This window comes from Ammodytes marinus, assembly GCF_949987685.1.
Source record: "Ammodytes marinus genome assembly, chromosome: 14".
Taxonomy (NCBI): domain Eukaryota; kingdom Metazoa; phylum Chordata; class Actinopteri; order Uranoscopiformes; family Ammodytidae; genus Ammodytes; species Ammodytes marinus.
This window is the reverse complement of record NC_137218.1, coordinates 16,036,096-16,054,491: the sequence shown is the minus strand read 5'-3', so window position 1 is coordinate 16,054,491 and position 18,396 is coordinate 16,036,096. Positions and strand designations below refer to the sequence as shown.

The 18,396-nt window shown below is 42.1% G+C and overlaps 3 protein-coding genes across 4 annotated transcripts; all 3 read right to left on the bottom strand.

Moving 5' to 3' along the window:
- Positions 1-493: 493 nt before the first annotated feature.
- heatr6 (HEAT repeat containing 6) lies at positions 494-8,635 on the bottom strand (the record flags this gene model as incomplete). The annotated part of the gene is made up of 20 exons (XM_080041441.1): positions 494-1,547; positions 2,150-2,354; positions 2,496-2,592; positions 2,759-2,883; positions 2,976-3,098; positions 3,210-3,344; positions 3,469-3,555; positions 3,853-3,975; positions 4,063-4,409; positions 4,508-4,607; positions 5,167-5,373; positions 5,464-5,638; positions 5,884-6,116; positions 6,213-6,377; positions 6,513-6,614; positions 6,708-6,822; positions 7,293-7,411; positions 7,489-7,629; positions 7,798-7,905; positions 8,345-8,635. 20 exons carry the CDS (start codon positions 8,633-8,635, stop codon positions 961-963), a joined length of 3,585 nt encoding a protein of 1,194 aa, XP_079897567.1. The 3' UTR covers positions 494-960.
- Positions 8,636-10,097: 1,462 nt separating this feature from the next.
- dynll2b (dynein, light chain, LC8-type 2b) lies at positions 10,098-11,617 on the bottom strand. The gene is made up of 3 exons (XM_080041182.1): positions 11,511-11,617; positions 10,717-10,861; positions 10,098-10,635 (listed from the first exon to the last, which is right to left on the bottom strand). The coding sequence occupies exons 2-3, from the start codon at positions 10,846-10,848 to the stop codon at positions 10,498-10,500; spliced, it is 270 nt and encodes an 89-aa protein (XP_079897308.1). The 5' UTR covers positions 10,849-10,861; positions 11,511-11,617; the 3' UTR covers positions 10,098-10,497.
- A 2,681-nt stretch (positions 11,618-14,298) lies between these two features.
- Positions 14,299-18,108, bottom strand: srsf1b (serine and arginine rich splicing factor 1b). Of its 2 annotated transcripts, XR_013845205.1 has the most exons (5): positions 17,669-18,108; positions 16,785-16,996; positions 16,513-16,685; positions 15,253-15,951; positions 14,299-14,863 (listed from the first exon to the last, which is right to left on the bottom strand). XR_013845205.1 is itself a non-coding variant. In XM_080041419.1 (4 exons), the coding sequence occupies exons 1-4, from the start codon at positions 17,860-17,862 to the stop codon at positions 15,754-15,756; spliced, it is 777 nt and encodes a 258-aa protein (XP_079897545.1). In that variant the 5' UTR covers positions 17,863-18,108; the 3' UTR covers positions 14,299-15,753. The 2 variants fall into 2 exon arrangements, 1 of the variants encoding a protein (XP_079897545.1); XM_080041419.1 differs by having other exon boundaries at positions 14,299-15,951.
- Between the last annotated feature and the right edge of the window lie 288 nt (positions 18,109-18,396).

Here is an 18,396-nt window from a genome sequence, read left to right as displayed (position 1 = left end):
ATCTTTGCCAAATAATCCCTGCAATTATTTATTTAGTGAAAACATTTGGTGTGTGAATGCAAACTTCTTAGTCAGTTTGAAGTGTTTATTTGACGCCTATTAATTATGGTTACAGAATTAGGTTTGCGTGTATAACCAATATGCATTATTTACCTATGATTTTGCCTTTCTGAAGTATAAAAGTTATGGCATCAAAATAACAAAAATAAAAGGACTTACTACTATCAGCATTAATTAGTTGATTTATGATTAGCATCTCAAGTAAAAGTACTTTAAAATTGTACTTAAGTACTTAAATAAATGAAGCTATAATTTTAGATTAACATATTTATTGGTTGGATCATTTAACATTCTGCACAGATGTCCCATCAGTGTCATCATTACTTTTTACAATTCACCTCATAATTTGAAAAATAAATTAAAAGAACATTAAGAATCCTTTTCAGATAATGAAAAATATCTCGAAAAGGCAGTGTATGTTAATGATAAATAAAACAAACTGAGGTTCAATCAAATCAACCACATTCATTCAGACAAAACACTGCGAACATGTGAAACAACAAAATGTTTTAATTAAAAAACTTGGACAACAACATGTTTGTTTCATTACAATTTGATTGACCTGGAAGTCAAAAGAAAATATATTAAAACCCTGCCCTCAGCTCAACCTTTATCATTTCTATAATTTACATTTCACTTCATCTCTGTATATCAGAGGATGGAGTGCAAGTGCAATTAGATCATTTAAAAAGGATATAAAAAGGCACTGTGAACTTGAGTCTTTCGAGACAGTCTTGTGGTTTCTTATGAAATCACATTATGACAAAGCTGGTTATACAATCTGGACATTTTCTCCTCCGAGCGCCTGTCTGCTCTGACCTGTCCATCCTGAGAGACCAGGCTCTGTGATCTCAGACTGTTTTGGTGAAAGTCAACCTCTGCAGCTGGAGATAAGGCTCCTCACGGCTCCTCACAGGTCTTTAGCAAATCCTCCAGGAAATGAACGACCACCTCCCTACCCCTCTCCTCCTCTTCTCCCTGTTCCTCCCCTTCCACCATCAACCCCTTCAGTCTGATCAGGGTCTGCTGTAGACCTCCCATTCTCTGCTGAGGGCTTACACTGTCCCCAGCTGAGTCTTTCTCTCCCTGTGCCCCCTCTCCTCCTCCTCCTCCTCCTTCCTCGGCTCTGAAATATTTGATCAAATGCTCTTTGATGGCCATCCCCTCGTCCCCGGCCAGCGACTCCCTGAGGACGGGCATGTCCTGTGATTGGCTGACGCTGAGAAGGTGTAAGAGAGCCTGGGAGAGTGTGTGTCGCAGGCTGGCGCTGTAGCGGTATTCCAAGAAGTCGTTGGTGTCCTCGCTGTTGTCCAGCGCCGTGGCAAGGGAACGCCACACGCATCCGAACCGCTTCGTGTCGCCGTAGCAACCACGGTGGGCGGGAATGGCCAGGGCGGCAGCAGACTTGATCCGCACCTTAAAGTTCTTACAGGAAGTAACAACGTGGCAGAGGGCGGAGAACGCGTCACTAGACCACGGGGCTGATCCTGAATGGAAAGACAGTTTGACATGTGAGCAACATGAAGATAAAAAGCTAAACATTCAGATCAATCACTGTTGGTTACAAACAAAGCTTGTATATGATACGTTGTATTGAGATCGCTCTCGACAAGCGTTTTACAACTTAGACTTAAATGTGGTATCAGTGCTTCTGGAGGATGCTTATCAAAATCACTTTTTGACTACAGGAAGTCACCACCACTAAGTCACTACCTAAAGCCAGAACATGTTTGTTTTTGTACGGATAAAACAACAAATGAGACATAATCTGTTAATAGGTAATTTGTTTGAGTTTCTGGTAGGTTCATTGTGTTACCCTTTGAAAGAGCCAGGCGAGCTACCCCCTGTTTTCATTCTTTATGCTCGGCTAAGCTAATCATCTTCTGGCTATATCCTCATATTTATTGTAGAGACACACATGACAGTGGTATCAATCTTTTTATCAGACTCTATACAAGAAAGCAACTTATTTCCCAAAATATAAAAAAAAAAAAATCCTTTAAACCTTGATTAGAAGCATTGGCACAGAGCCAGATAGACGAGGTCACACACTGGGCAGACACAGGTTGAACACCCGGGGAGCACTTACCCAGTGGCAGGGCGGGGTTTCTGAAAGCATTTCCAAGTGCATAACAGGCATTCCATCGGACCTTCATGGTGGCCTCCGATTGGACGGTTTTAACCAGAGCACGGACTGCGTCTTCCAGCGGGCACTGGAACACGGACCGGGTCAGCTGACTCTCACGCAGGAAATGAAGCAGATTCCCGAGAGCGCGCACTGCGTTTGACTTAACCTGTGGGTGTGAGGGGAGGGCGGCAAGGTCAGTGAGGTGAAAGTCAATCAAAAAGAAGGCTAAATAAAAATAACAAGGAAAGAGTTCACTTAGGAATGTTTGTGCTTTTCTACTGTAGTGAAAAAATTTGACTGCTCTCACTTTGTCTTTGTCGGCCGATGCTCGGGTCGCTGCTTGCAACATCTTGAGCAGCAGCATGTCTGATAACTCTTCTTGAAAGTCCACACCTACACTCGCCCTGAGAGAGAGGAGAAATACAAAATTACATCTTTATAAAGACTATATAAACCTCGAATGCTATATTATACTGGTTTTATCCAAATCAGCTGGATACAAACAAATAAGATGCATACAGTGTGTTTAGTCAAGGATTCACTCAGAGCTTTATAGCCATGTTTTCTTACATATTAACAATGAGTGTGTCTGTGAGGTTGCCCAGGGACCAGGCAGCCTTGGCACGGACATTTGTACATCGGTCGTCAAGCACAGCGAGGATGGTGTTTGCCGTATCCGCCACGAACATCACATCCTGAAAACAGAGCGAGAGAAGATGAATCCCAACACACTGTCAAAGATCCTTGTGGTTCAGAAACATGTTACTCAGTGGTCCGTGTCCCTAACCTCTCTCAGACAGGGGAACAGTATGTAGACTCCCAAAGCCCTGACGGATGCAGTCTTCACCAGATAGTTTTCACTGTAGGTCAGCCCCAGCAGCACAGTGATGCACATCAGCTGAGTCTTGTCCTTGAAAAAAACAATAATATATATATTTTTTTAATGACACATCTTAGGTACAGCTCCTTGATGAAGCTCGGTATTAGCAGAGTAGAAACAGACCCTCAAAGGTCAACTCACGGGCAGCTGTGCGAAGGCTTGCGGCAGGATGGAGGAGAGTGTGTCGCAGGCGCTTGTCTGCAGCGTGGGATGTTGTTCGTTCTGCAGCGCTCCGTTCAGCGGACCGTTCAACACTTCGGTCCAAAACAGCACCACCTATATAAAGCATCATTACAGTATGTCATAATATAAAGAAAAACATAATTGTTTGTCTGTCTGTCTGTCCTACAAATATCTCAGTAACCCACCCACGCTGTAGATAAATATGGTTTGTACTTACTTGGCTCATAGGGATCCGGCAGCTCTCCGGCACGTTGTTCTCTGCTCTGTACTGCTGGATTATTCCTGTCCCAAACTCCTCTAGTAACTAAAAAAAGAGGACGATGACACATACCTGTATATCAGAGCAATGATCATAATTGCTTATGTGACTGACCTCCGTCCATTGTCGTCATTAAGGATTAGGGTAAGCTATTTCTTTTTAAATAATAAAATGATGGGTCTGTTCTTGTGACCCTTTTGCTTATTGACTGCGCAGCACTAAGGCTCAACTCTTTTGTTTTCACATTTTTATAAATAAAGTTGGATTGGAATCATTGGATTTAATTGGTCAGTGTGGAAATCACTTGTAGCAGATGGGATTAAGAAAACTAGAAGGTGTTACCTTTGTTCCGTGCAGCTGAATGGAGGGGTCTGTCTCCCTAAGGCAGTGGGTGCTCACCTGCCCAATATCACAAAGACATGCTTTGGCTAGAGAGATGTAGCCACGCACCAGGTGGGACATGACCTGAAATACAAATGTAAAAAAAAATGAAGATTTAGGATTTTAGAAATGTCTACTTTGTCACTTCCGGTCTCACCCACTATCTCTCACCTGTAGAGCCTCTAGTCGTACAGGGGAGGGCTCTAAAGCAGCACCTCCTGCTCCCTCGCCGTCTGATTGGTCTTCTCTGGGCTGAGTCACCAGCGACACACAAAGCTGCAGCAGCCACGGTGCAGCACCTTCCTCCTCTGCCACTGGCGTGCGAGGAGCCCGCGGGGAGTGTGTGGCCGCTCCGTCCCTTTTTCTCCAGCTGAGAGCAGAGTCCTGTGGCGTGAATGAACCTCCACTAGTGCCGCTTCCCTCTGGCTGTCTGAGGAGGAGCTCCACCTCTGGGAGCGGAGCCTGAGTCGTCACCAGGGCCCCGTAAAGTGTCAGGACTGACACGCGAACATTCACATCTACAGACAGAGAAAAGTTGTGTAAAAGCATGTCTTATTGAGGGGTTTATCCTGAGTCCCTGCGTGCAGTTATTGGGGTGCACTGAGGAAATACAAACCTCTGTGGCGCACATAGGGACGCATCTGCTTCCAGAGCGGGCTGAGCAGACCCGGTCTGAGACGGTGGTAGGGTGCGTTTGTCACCAGGTAGGCCAGACACTAAAAGACAGCAAAAGGTGGAGCTAAGTTGTTTGGAGATGTCGTTTTTTTAATTCATCAGTTAGTCTGGAGAGTACAATATTTCAATAATTACTAGATCTTCTTAAAAGCAAAATTATTTATCCAAATGATTTTGGGGATCTCCAGACTTTCATTTAGCATCTCAAGAAGGTGAAATTTTGCAGATCTATGAATATTTATAACATGCAGGTGACAAATCATTATGATGTGCCTGGACTTTCCTGCAAGTGGAAACCATCTGAAACATAAAAGCGATGTTGTCTCCATTAAACCTTTTTGTTGTTGTGTGATGAACCCTCAGGGGACGTGTGTGGGTTCGAAGAGTCAGTGTATAATAAAGTTTCAACTATCACAGTTTAAATGACGGCATTTGAAATCTATTGTAATCCAAATGTTAAAAGTTTTCTATGTTCAGACATTGTGGGCAGTAACAGTAGCAAAAGCACAGGAGAGGAACCTTTGAGGAAAATAATTATAATAATTCATTATTATAATAAAATAATAAAAAGATTATTAAACTAAGTGCATGTCAGCGTACCTTTATGACCTGAGTGAGCGTCTGAGGGGAGGTCTCGGCCAGCAGCGCCAGACTGAGAGCTCGGTGCAGCTCTCTGATGGCAGTGGCCAGCGAGAAGGAGAAAGGGGTGTAAGACGTACGAGGGGATGCAGTGTCCTCAGCCACGGCCAGGAACTGACGGGAGCCGTCCAGCATGGAAGACAACACCTGAAGGGCACATGCACGCACCTTGTGGGAGAGAAGAAAAACAGAGGCAGATTTTAGAGGACGAACAACTAGGGAGATAATTGTAACATGAGAAAGAGGTTGTGTTTGTACCTTTGGAGAGGCATCCTTCAGTATAATAGTGAGGAGATTGAGAGGCGGCGGCCCCCCAATGGGAGATTCTGGGATGAAGGAGGACCAGTAGCCGTACAGCGTCCTCTTCTCTAAACCTTTCACCACCGCTAGCAGACAGTGCAGCGCTCCCTGACGCACACGGCCGTGGTAAAGTCTGAGAAGAGAAAAATACTGCAGGATATAGATGGCCCAGAAAATGATTATTTCACTCATTTATGCAGAAAAGTGTTGAAGTGCAACAGACATTGTATGTCAACTAGCATTTATAATATAACTAACAGCTTCTTTACAACATCGTGAGTCGGTAGTAAAGCAATTACGAATGAAGAAAAAGCTTAAACTTTGATTAAAAACAACAACAAACATACATGTTAGGACGTGGACAGTGTCTTCCTTTACCTTAATTTGCTCTGAGCACTGCCTTCTGGGTCAGAAAACTCTGAGTCTGAGCTGATTTTTTTCCAGGAGGGGTAGAGGGACGGGCCGGTGGGTTTAGACGGGGACTCTCCCTCTCTCCCCACACCTTTCTGAGGCAAAGACGCCACTTCTCTATCGTCCTCCTCCCCATCATCTCCTCTGCTCTCCTCATTGCTAGTCTTCTTCCCCTTTCCCCTGGATTTCCTCTTTTTATTCTGAGGAAGGACAATAAAAACATCTGGATAGCAATTTTTTTTTTTTAACGGTCCTTACTAGAACTTATATCAAGAGAAATAAAAGTCTGGTCTTACCCCTGAGGTCTTGCCTTGCATGGCGGGATCCTTCGCTGCTTCAGAGGGTTTCGGTGCTTCGGCTTGTTTTGGTGCAGAGAAGCCCTCGTACTGCGGGAGAGCTGCTGGGTAAAGCACAGACGGCCACTCCACACTGACACCTGGGGTTCCCTGGAACATGAGCCTCTGCAGAGAAACACATGTACAGCCATTCAAATTATTACTAGTTGCATGTAATATCTTTCCAGAAAAAAAATTATCACAAAAAATAAATAAAGATAAAGCGACAGCAACAATCTGCATATGTCAATTTTGTCTCACCTTCAGTGAGGCCAGTATAGACCCAAGCTCTTCCCCTCCACCAAATTTCCACTTCCCACCTGACAGACAACACTGAAGTCCTTTCAGGGCTGCCTGGATCACCTGCACAGAGGACACAGGAGCAGACATGGGTCAACATTGATTAAAACCCACCCGATTCAAATTTCCATTACAAAAACACCAAGTTAACCGTACCATGCTGTAGAAGAGCTCATCTGTGTTGGGAGGTTTTGGTGACTGCAGTGTTTTCAGGAAGACGCTGAAAGACAGACTCCTGTACTGATCATCCAAAGGCGGCTGACCAGGGATCCTGGAGAAAAACAAGAGAGCATTACACTTTCAACACTGACATGGTTTAAGTTCTATACGTATTTGAGAACCAAATATGAGTAAATTGAGTCCACTCATATTTGGTTGGAAAGGGAAGCAGTGGAGTATGTTGCAGGAGCAGAACGGAAACTTGGAAATATCTTTTCCCATAAGGGAATATATTGTAACATTTTTTAATCCAAGCTGAAAACAGCTGCTGTTCCTCTGCAAAGCTACAACATTTTCAGTGCCACCTTTCCAGGGACCCTATGGGTGTTTTCAATGTATGTATGGCTGAAAAAAGTATTTATATATCTTCTTGTGCATCTAGATGGGGATCTTAAAACTGGTTATTAGAATAAGAAAACATTCAGGATTAGTCTGCTTGCTTAACCCCAATGTCCAATGCAGTTGTTCTGTCTGGACACCACGTCCATGTTTTTATGCATTTATAAGCACGCTAAAGCCTACCTGAGACAGATGTTGGCCATACATTTGAGAGTGACACGACGCAACTCCATGTTTGACTGGGATGGAGAACTATACAGGAGGAGGAATCCATCTTCACCAAGAAAGTCTTGGCCGAGATACTACAAAGGAGAAAAACCTTGATGTAAACAGTTAACATATTTCATTATAATTTCACAAAGCTGGTACAAGAATCTACCTGAAGGCACTGAGGTCCATTCCCATAAACTATTGTGGAGAGCGCCAGGAGGACATCCGAGTGTGTCCACGTACTGCACTCTCTCATTGCACTGGCAGTGTAGTGCAATAACACGTCCAACGTCTGCTCGTCCATTATGACCTGAAGTAACAGTGACGACAGGAAGTGAGGAAAAAAACAGGACATAGGCAGAGAGTACGACACATTTCCGGGTGATTGAGTACGCAGACATAGTCAGTACATACAATACATGGATAAATGTTTAGTAGGCTACGAGCTGTACTGATAAAAAAGGTAGTTGGTTGTTACCTTGAGCTGATTGAGTAGATGATGTACTAGCTGGCAGAATTTGATGACTAAATGTTCTTGATTAAGTGGCACCAGGGTGCTGGCGTGTTTCAGCAGGGTGCACACATCCTGGAATGGAAACAAACAAGGTCTTTCACAGCAAAAACAAAACAAACAAAATCCTGGATGTCACATATAAGGCTATGTTGCTATATGGCTTTCACTTCTGTTTATGATTATTATCTTAACAATATAATGATGCATAACATAATCACTGACAATTAGACCTACAATTAAATTGATACACATAGGCTTTAACGTGAATAGCCTAAAGAAATGGACGATAGATAGATAGATAGATAGATAGATAGATAGATAGATAGATAGATAGATAGATAGATAGATAGATAGATAGATAGACACTACAATGTGGCAGCAAATCTGGGCGGAACCTTTGATTTTTGAGTTTACAGTGAGGCAATTTAAGTTGGGTACAGTCAGACGTGACTGTCAGACCCTCTTATAATAGGTCCATGGTCAGACCATAGAGAGTAGGCCTTCGTGTTACCTCTGGTCGGATGTTGATGCTGGGCTCGAAGGTTTTGTTGTAGTTCTCGGACAGAAGCTGATCAAACAGCTGGTTGAGTTCCTCTCTTAGCTGGCCCGACTCCGCCCGCAGCGCTCGGAGCTTCGCGGCACAGCGGGAAAACTGTTTCTCTGCGTCCGACGGTGAGCCGAGCTGCCAGCCTTCCGTCCCCACTGGGGTGAACGGGGCGGCCTCAGCGGACAGAGCCACCGGAGGGAATACATGGACATTTGCCGGTTCTGCAAACCCAGTTTGGGTTGTTTGAGCCGCCATGTTTTTTGGACTCGGAAGTATTTCACTTTCTTGTTTGGTATTGCTCTTCATTTCAAGTAAAACAACCAAATGTCAGGCTCATTACCGCCCCCTAGAGTCTAAATGACCCGTGAACAATACCATTGATTAATATTAAAATGTAAATCCGTATTACAGGAAAAAAAAACGATTAAAAATTGTATTAGAGTACAAAGGTTTAAATGAAGTATTAAACGATTAATCATTTTCACTACTCTTCCCTTAACATTAGATTCCTCTGTACATTTTCTTGAGTTTTATAGGCCTATCAATGCACATAGAGATGGGCATTGTTAACCAGCTGTTGCATTGATCCATGCTGTAGGCTACTTGTGCACCTTTAAAACCATTAAAAATATATATAGATGCATTTGTATGGACGTTTAGGATTTTAATGTTGAAGCTGGTGGAGCTAATTCTGGTTCCTTAAAGGCATAGGCTACTATTTCTGGAGAATGATCGTTGACAAAATCAGTTTGTCAAAATCATAGCTCTGCACAATCTGCTAATTGTCCGTACTGTGTGTGAGCTGAAAGAAAATTATGTGGGAATACACAGCCTAGGCTCTGTAAACTAGTATGTAAACAAAGGGAATGTAAACAAAGTGGTCCCACTTTGTTTACGTACCAGATTTGTTTCAGCATGCACACAGTACAGACAGAATATTGTGAGGAGATATTCACTGATTTTGACAAATGCAGTCATCAAACATTCTTCAGGATTACCTAGTATGCCTTTAATATAGGCCTAGAGTGCATGAAAGTTTATAGTCTGATATTTTTGGGGGATAAAACTTTAAATCAGACAATTTTTTGGTGGTCTGGTAGCTGAAGGACAAAAATAGTACAATACTTGCTTTTACATGGAGTATAAAGTGGAATAAAAATACTTACATAGAGTTACATTATGATTCATTTTGCTAGCTCTCCTCAGACCGTTTGAATTCTCGAAACAACTTGAAGAACCTGCTATTTGCTTCTAACCTATTTATTTAGCTTCTGGAAACGGTTATTATTGAGAATGTTATTGTTAGTATGTGACATTGTAGCCTCTAAGAAAAAAGCTTTGTCATGGTTCACAATATAGTAGACAGGAGACACCTGCATAGTCTATCAAGATGTCAGGACATTCGATTATAATGCAAGTGAAGCAAATCCAAGACACTGAACACATTTGGAAACAGTTTACTGTCTCAAAGTTTTGTGCTCAACATGTTGAAGAAAAATAAATCACAATACCAAACTGCATGCTAAATAACAATCCAGAGATAGACAGCAACATTGTAAATATTCACAACTGGAGTGGAAACAGGAATGTCCAAGCATGTACAAAGCCCTAAAGATCTTAGCAGGTAACATTTTTTATTCAGTTTAGACAACAGTCTTGGCATTTTTACTCAAATCTTAGTCAACATTGAAAATTAAAGGCATTATTCAACAAAAACTCTGTTGCTTATTTTAATTCCATGAAAAATAAGTTATTATACAACATATTCATATGAAACAATGTACAAGGTCTGTGCTTCGACGCACAGAAAAAAACAATGTGTAGAAATTATGAGTCATGGCGTGTCTTTCAGATGTGCAAATGCTGACAGAGAGCTGACATGGGGAGTGGTTTTCTACATGGGCATTCTCTATGACCAGCACATCACTAGTCCAGGCATAATTCAAGTGCCATCCAATGATGGTGATCATGTTGCAGTTGGCAAACAATAACAGACTGAATGAAGCAAGAAACTAGAAGGAAAGCATGTCTACAGAAAGTTGGGAGCAAATGTACAGCGTGGCACAAAGTATTAAGGGCTGAATTAAAAGTAGTTTTAAGCGGGGCATGTTTGGGTTTCAGCCTGACTTGAACAGCAGAATGGCCACTTGGCCCAGGTAGAAGTAGATGAAATGCTTTGTCTCGTGCGTCACGTAGCTGCCAAAGTTCCTCCCAACAATGCAATGCCACGTGGGGTTGTACTTCTTGTCAAACTCCTGTGGGGGGAGAAACGTAATTAGCACTACCATACACAAGAAGCTTGTCATGGTAGACACTCAATACCTAAATAAATGTACCTTTTTGACATAGGCGGCAATATCTTTCTCTATGTTGTACTTCTCCATAGCCTGCATGGCACAGTCCACCGCATCCTGCTGCATTTCATCAGACATGTCAGCATTCTTGATCACTGCCTTCTTGTCAGACATGTTGGCTTCTTGACTGCATGGGAGACAAGTCAGACACATTTTTGCACACCTCTTAGTTGTCACCTCACCCTGTTCCCTGCCTGTGCTAATAAGTAAGCAGCACCGTTCAATTTCAATAACTAACACTGCCACCGCCATTTGCTTATGTCACTTGGCTGTGCTTTGGAGTCTACTTATTTACATTTTAAATGGATAGTTTACATGTTGGAACTTATTACACTAACCCCTAATGGCCCTCAGGTGAATACTGAACCAGATCGAGTGATCCTGGATCACACTTAAAAATAACTAGGTGATGCGAGTTTGGGAGACACAAGCATCGCAGTAAGCATGACAAGAAGGGTGCCGATATGCTTCCATCAGCAACATCATTGGAAGAATATTCACCTGTACGGTGCAGGTGGCAGCTTTGAGCCTGTGGCTCACTGCGGCTGGTTAAGAAGCCCTTACGCACATAAATGAATGATATAATTCAGGTGTGATTATACAGTGCAGACAAAAAGTGAAAGCAGCCTTTAGCCAGCATCGGGGCATAACACAAGAGGCGCGGGCGAGATTAGCATGCGAGCAACAGAATGCTCGGGATTCACCTTCACCTGCTGACGGTGCAGTTTATATTGCGACACAGAAACACACTCTCAGACATTGCAAATTACTCTTACCGTCTCTTTGCGAAGTTATAATGTTCAGAAGGTTGCGTTACAGGCAGCTGCACAGTCTTTCGTTCATTTATGGAAGGAAAGCGTGCGTCTCTGCTCCGCCCTTCACATCGCATCCGCCGCCTGATTGGCTACAGCCAAGCCTCCACCCTGGTGACGGCGTTTTTCACTTGCGGACAGTGCCCGCATCTTATTTCAACCCAGAATGCACCATTTTCACCCCCCTCCTCAACTCCACCTTCCCCTCAGTTGGAGTCATTGATCCAGGTGATGGGGGGTTGATCGATTGCATTGATCTAGGCAACAAAGGGATGTCGTAACACACAAGGAGCTACGATACTTTGATGGTATTATTCCAATGCGAGATGTAACTAGAAAAAAGAAAAGAAAAAAAGAACATCACTCAAAATAATAACGACAATAATCTGGATTAAACGAAATATTTTGGTGGGACTAAATCACCACTTTTTAAAATAGCCTACACAATGTATTTGCTGTGGACCTCAGTCAGAGGGACAAAGACATCAGAGAATGTTACTGGATTGATTTATGAGTCGTGTGAGGGAAAAAAATTATAATAAATTAAAAATAAAATAATTCTTATAAATAATAAATGTCTGTATTCTTGTTGTATTGTTACGTAATGGAAGCTCATTTGAAAAAGTAAATTATGGTCTAGAATGGTCCACAATGTAACTTTGGTGACTCAGAAGTGAAAATGTACTACTCGGGGTATATTCTCAAAGCTGAATAAATAAACTTAACTCGCAGGAAAATTGGAACCCTGGAACACAGTTGGAAATTAGAAAGCTAGGCCTACATGAAAAGTTACTGTTTCGCTGTTGTTGTTTTACAGCAAACTTTTTTTGTGAACTAACTGAAGGCTCTGCAAATGTAAACAACCCCCCTCCATTGAAACTGCATAGTGCACCTTTAATTAAAATGTTTTATACAAAGTGGGGTCAATTTGGCTGCACGTCATCTGTTTTAAAGAACCTTCCTGCTAAAAAAAAATGTTTTTCTTATTATTTTGTCACTTGGATGCTTGAATGATGTACAGCATGTGCATAGCTTGACACAGAATCGAATAGGATTTGACAAAAAAAAATGTAATTACATTATTACTGTGGACCTCAGTCAGAAGGACAACTGACACACCTGAGAATGCTGTTGGGGGCTGGTTTATGACCCCTAAAAATTGAACGTCTTTTGAGGGGAAGGAAATAAAACATTTTAATTAAATAAAAATGCTTATGCATCTATGCAACACACACAAGTGATATCGAAACCCCTGGCCCGAAATAACTTAAATTAGGCTACTAAACGTGAAATACCGAAATTTTTTATTCGACATTCAAAAAGTACAACGTATAACCAATGGTCCGTCTCTCTCAGTCATGACATTTACTACAAATGAAATAATCTAATAAAATAAACTCAATGGGTCAGGTATGCTCAGGGCCAGCGGTAGCCAGGGTGGGCCGTGCCCACCCAATAAATATATATATTTTTTAGGTGGAAGTCCAGACCCACTATCGGAAGGACCTGTTCATTCGCTGTCCAAGAAAATGTCAAATAAAATTCAGACAATTAATTAATACTAAAGAATATACCATTACCATGCATTGCTTCTAATTGTATTAGTGGGTGGGCAGGACAGGCTGCCTCCAAGTTACCCACCCGCTTATAGTGGTCAGCAGAGCCGGCCCGAGGCATAAGCGAAATGAGCGGTTGCTTAGGGTCCCGACTGCCAGGGAGGCCCCCCCAATTTTTTTTTTTTTAGTTTGTGTTTGATATCAACATCATATTATGTAACTGTAAATGATCATACAATAAAAGGAATACAATGTTTTGGTAGATAGTTAATTGCTTAATAATTGAATCAGTTCATCTGGGAGGTAATCCGAGGTTAACTGATCACGTCAAATTCAAGTCCATGGCATGTGTATTGAGTTTATTTAAAAATATTTGAAAATGGGGCTGCCCTCAGTTGCCCATGCACTGTGTATAGTCTATTTCAGCCTTGTCTGTGGAAAAAAAGATAACTGGACAACAGAGTTCTTCTGCTTCGTTCCTCTCACTGCATTTAAATTAATTCATTATATTACAGAAAAATATGTCCCGTAAAAGAAAAAGAGCTCTAAGCCCATCGGAGAGGACCCTGCATAATATTTTATTTCAAATTTATATTTCTATGGAAAATCCATGTGTCTTTCTTCAATAGCTTCTAATTCATCCGACCCAGTGTCTCCAAATTATTTGTTCACACAAAATTCCTCAGATTTAGCCTCTTAATTTTCCTCTCAAAGTGCACCAGATTCATGCATTTCACTTTAAAAAGGTAATCAGATCACTGATAAGGAAACTGTGATGATGGGGGAAAGAGCTTGATGATGTCTGAAGTAAACATTACTGTACCAACTTCAAGAGATCCGTTTAAAAACCCTTTTTTAAAACACCAAATAGGTATAAACAAACTCAGATTCTGCATGTGAAGGAATCACGGCTGATCATGCTCATATTTTCTAGTCTTTTTTTCTAATTCGTAACAACTTTCCAAATTCAGCTTCCACTTACAAAATGTGGTATGACTATGATACGGCATTGTAATCGATTCAATGAGGATTCGGAACTAACAAAATACCTTATATTTGATCCTCAAGAAAACACTGGTATTTTACAGGTACACCTGCATGTGTTGTAGATGTGTACAGGTGTTCTGGTATTAGAAATATAGGGAAAGAAACACAAAACACTTCACTTATGTTATTGAAACTTTTATTAAAAGAGGATAAAGCTTTAGGATGCTGGAGATTATACTTAAGAAAATCAGAATGCATCCTCCTTAGGAAAACACTGACCTATGAAAAAGATACAAACCGCATTAAAGTCACATTCCCTTGTCGCCTCCCAAACCTCCCTCTCCCCTCCACCATTAATGGTTGCCCACTATTTACCACTCTCCTTACGCGTGTGGATCCATCCTGCACTTCTCAGCCCTCCTCCTGGTTTTGAGCCCAGCTTTGCTCTTCTTTAAATCATTAAAAAAAATAAAAAAATCTGAAAAATATATTGCCCGTTGCAGTGCCGCCAGAAATTGTGCCTCTGAGGTCCAACACAAAATGGGAAAAAATAATTTGGAATATTTGAAAGCCAATTAAGTCCAAATATTTCACTAAATTATTTCCGGTTTGTTGGAGTTATGTGGACAGGGCCAGGGTTTCGGGATCCTCTCCCAGTAAAATGTTCCCATGCTCCTGCTCCATGTATCCATCCTGATGCCTAATCCTAATCCTGATCTGATCCTGAATCCTGATCCAGCTCCGGAATGGGGGGACAATGAGCCCAGTCCAAACCTTCAGAATACCAGCAGAACCAAAGAGAAGGAGGCAAGTTAGAATCACACCTTCAGAAGAGACTTAAAAAAAAATATATATATTAAAAAAAAAAAAAAAAAAAAAAAAAAAAAAAAAAAAAAAAAATCAATAAATGCATCTATGAGGGAGTTTACTTTGAGAAAAGCAAGGGAAACCATCTAGAATCAAACCCCAAAAAGATTTACTTTGGATACTATAGGATGAGCAAAAGCAAAAGAACAAGCTTTGGGTCTCCAAATACAAAGTGGTATACAGAACATGTTACAACTGAAAACATTCAACAACGGCACATTGTCAAGTCTATGTAAAAAAGAATTGAACAGCCTTATAATGCAGATTTCACAGTTGACATGGCACAGCCATCATACCATTGGTGCCATATTTGACTCCTCCTCCTCCTCCTGTTTATCCTAATATGAACTGTTTCCTCTCTTCCCATCCTATCCTGTTCCTCTGAACTCTACAGAGAGACACACAAGAAGGTCAAAGGACAGTAGTATTTGCTTAAAAGACACATATTTCCAAGTGAAAATAAAAATAAAAAGCATACAAGGACAATCAGCAGTAGCAAAGTATAGAGAAGCTGGAGAGATGGTTAGCAGGGAAACAATGCTTATGAGGGGAGAGGGGGGGAGGGAAGAATGACAGAGTGAAAGGGGGCTGTGTACATGGACCAGACTGATCTGGTCTGTAAAAATGAAAACGGCACAAAAAAAAGGGGGGGGGAGGGGGAGGAGGGGAGAATGGGGAACATAAAAGACGACGGCGTAAACAGGTTACACATGACATGATCCGTGGTGGTTATACAGGATCTAAGTGATGTGACGATTTCAGCTCTGAGTCACACCGCTGCCTTGGTAAGGGTGAACTTAGGTGCGGGAGCGGGATCGGGAACGACGGGGTGAGTAACGTGGGGATCCTCTGCCGCCACCACCGCCGCCGCGGCGAGGGGAGTAGCTGCGTGACGCACTCTTGCTTCGGCTTCGACTGCGGCTACGAGAGCGAGAACGTCCATAGCTGGGGCTGCGAGGACCGTCCGTCTTCACACGAATGTAGGCCGTTTCTCCCTAAGCGCACACACACAAATACACTTAAAGCTTTCATACAATGAGTGTGCCATGATAAATCCACAGAACAGTGCAATCATCCCTGAATTACTTAATGGCCCTGCATACATGCAAAGATCTTCACCTCATACATTTGCTTTACTTCACCTTAGTTCACTCCCTAGATTAATGTCAGTCACTTCAAGTGTCAGCCAAGGGTTAGCTTTTGTTTCTATAAATATGTCCATCATACAAATATATATTTTTTTTTTAAACCTGCTTATCCAAATATTTTAATTATATCTCAAAAATTAGCAGACTAGATTATCCCCATGTCAATCAGGTATGAATTATATTAACATTATTTTTGTGAAAGCATGTCTCTGTTTTTGTGTTCACTCCACAAATGATTATGATGCAAAACAACATCACAGTGACACACTTAACATTGACCTTTACTTACTGCCCAATCATTTCCACCCTCTCCTGTTTTCTTCGATTTGAGAAACCCTTTCAATTCCAAAACGCAGTCCCAGATCCATTCCTTATTAAGTTAGCCCGAGGCTGTGACCTTTTACGTACCTCATGAGAGCGAAACTTGGTGTTATCCAATTTACGGACGGCGTAGGTCATGTCTTCTTTGCGTACAAACTCCACTACCCCGGTGCCATCACGGTACACATCAGCATAACATACATCACCTGCCTCACGCATGTGATCCTTCAGGTCCTGCCAGCTTCCACTGGAAGGTAGACCTGGAGGAGATAAGGGTAGTTTAAGACTTGTCTGTCCATCTATCTATACGCTCAGGTCAAGAGATACACAAATTGTAGAGAGAGGAACACATCACCCACCTGACACAACAACCCTGTACTCCGAGCGTCGGGAGGGGGGACCGTGCCTTCCCCTGGGAGGTCCCATTGCTCCGCCGCCGCCGCCACCCCCCCCTCCTCCACCACCACCCCCGCCTCCTCCACCTCCTCTTCCACTTCGAGGAAACTCGACGCGCAGGCGGTAGCCATCATAGTCATACCCATCACGTCCGTAGACAGCATCCTCAGAATCCCTGTGAAATCAAAGAAAAAAATCTGCTAAATGACAATAACACAACTTTACTGGTAGCGAAATCCAACTGTTGTATCTTTATCAGCAAATTGGTAACAATTGCGGGCCTAGGCTATGGGAGAGAAATAAAGTTAAGACTTGAATGGACGCACAGCAGAATTAATTGTATATATGAAAAAAAGGTGAATCTAAACATGAGCATAGCATTTAACAAACTCAATATATGCACATGAAGTGTTGAGTTGTTTGTGTTCAAATAATTGAAAACTGAATTAAACAAATTTCAAAGCAACACTGAATTTAAAAGCAACTTTATCAAAGTAACAAATAAGACTTGCAAAATCATAAGACATGCCCTAAAATTGACATTATTCACAAAATTCGATTTAAGACTACGTACGACTTCACGGATAAGGATTGCGGAAACCCTGGTTGGAGCTGCTAGGGTAGGGTAGGTAACACCACCTTTCATTGGTAAAAGAAAATTTAGCGAAAAGTGAGATCAATCAATATATGCACAGAATATGTGCACCAAGAACAAAAAACATTTCCTTTATAATGTGTGAGCCTGGATCATTGTGAGACTCCATTTAGCGTGCATTTATTTTGAAATCGGGTTTGAATGCATTTAGAGAAATAGCGTACAAGCGTGGCGCGGAGCCCTGCAACTTACCTCGGGTCCTCGAATTGCACAAAGGCAAATGGTGGTCCTCCTCTTCGGTTCTTCAGGTCAATATCACGGATGGCTCCATATTTGTAGAACAAGTCTTCAACGTCCTTGGAGCGGATATCAGGGGGGAGATTCCCAACATATATCCGACAGTCGTTGCTCCCCGCCGGTCCTCGGATGATTCCATCGCCGGACATGTTAGCTTAACAACGAGCTAAAGCTAACAGTTAAGGAAGTTAGCACGCTGGCTAACAGATCGTACAAACGATAATATAACACTTAGCTGGTCACTGACTTCAAGAAACCGTATATGAAATACAACTGAACTATTAAGCTTAACGTATGGCTGAAATTCTTCGGGTGGATATATAAAAAACAATGAAATTAACAACCCCTCGCTAGCTCCAAGTTGTAGGGCGCGAATCCAGCAGTCCACCAACAAAGCGCTCTTCTCCAGAAATGTGACGCTGTCCGAGTTTTAAGGAGAAAACACCGCCACCTACCGCCCCGGAGAGGTACTCACTCACACCGCCACCTACCGCCTCGGAGGGGGAGTCACACCTCATTTGTTTAAATTTGAAAAACAAGTGAGTTACGTACAACTCCACTGAGAAAAGATAACGAGATTCAATTGAACACTGAAAAAAGCTAGTAAGTGGACCTTGCGTTCATTTTGGTTTGGTCAATTTACAATTGTATTTCTCAACCTGGACACAATTGTTGTGAATTGC

Excerpts from the sequence above, each read along its gene's own strand:
- srsf1b (XM_080041419.1), bottom strand. The coding sequence starts at position 17,862 with ATGTCCGGCGATGGAATCATCCGAGGACCGGCGGGGAGCAACGACTGT. Across the intron at positions 16,997-17,668 it reads GTGCAATTCGAGGACCCGAG|GGATTCTGAGGATGCTGTCT; the intron begins GTAAGTTGCAGG and ends TTGATTTCACAG. Across the intron at positions 16,686-16,784 it reads GTACAGGGTTGTTGTGTCAG|GTCTACCTTCCAGTGGAAGC; the intron begins GTGGGTGATGTG and ends TATCTCCTCCAG.
- dynll2b (XM_080041182.1), bottom strand. The coding sequence starts at position 10,848 with ATGTCTGACAAGAAGGCAGTGATCAAGAATGCTGACATGTCTGATGAA. Across the intron at positions 10,636-10,716 it reads TTGCCGCCTATGTCAAAAAG|GAGTTTGACAAGAAGTACAA; the intron begins GTACATTTATTT and ends CTCCCCCCACAG.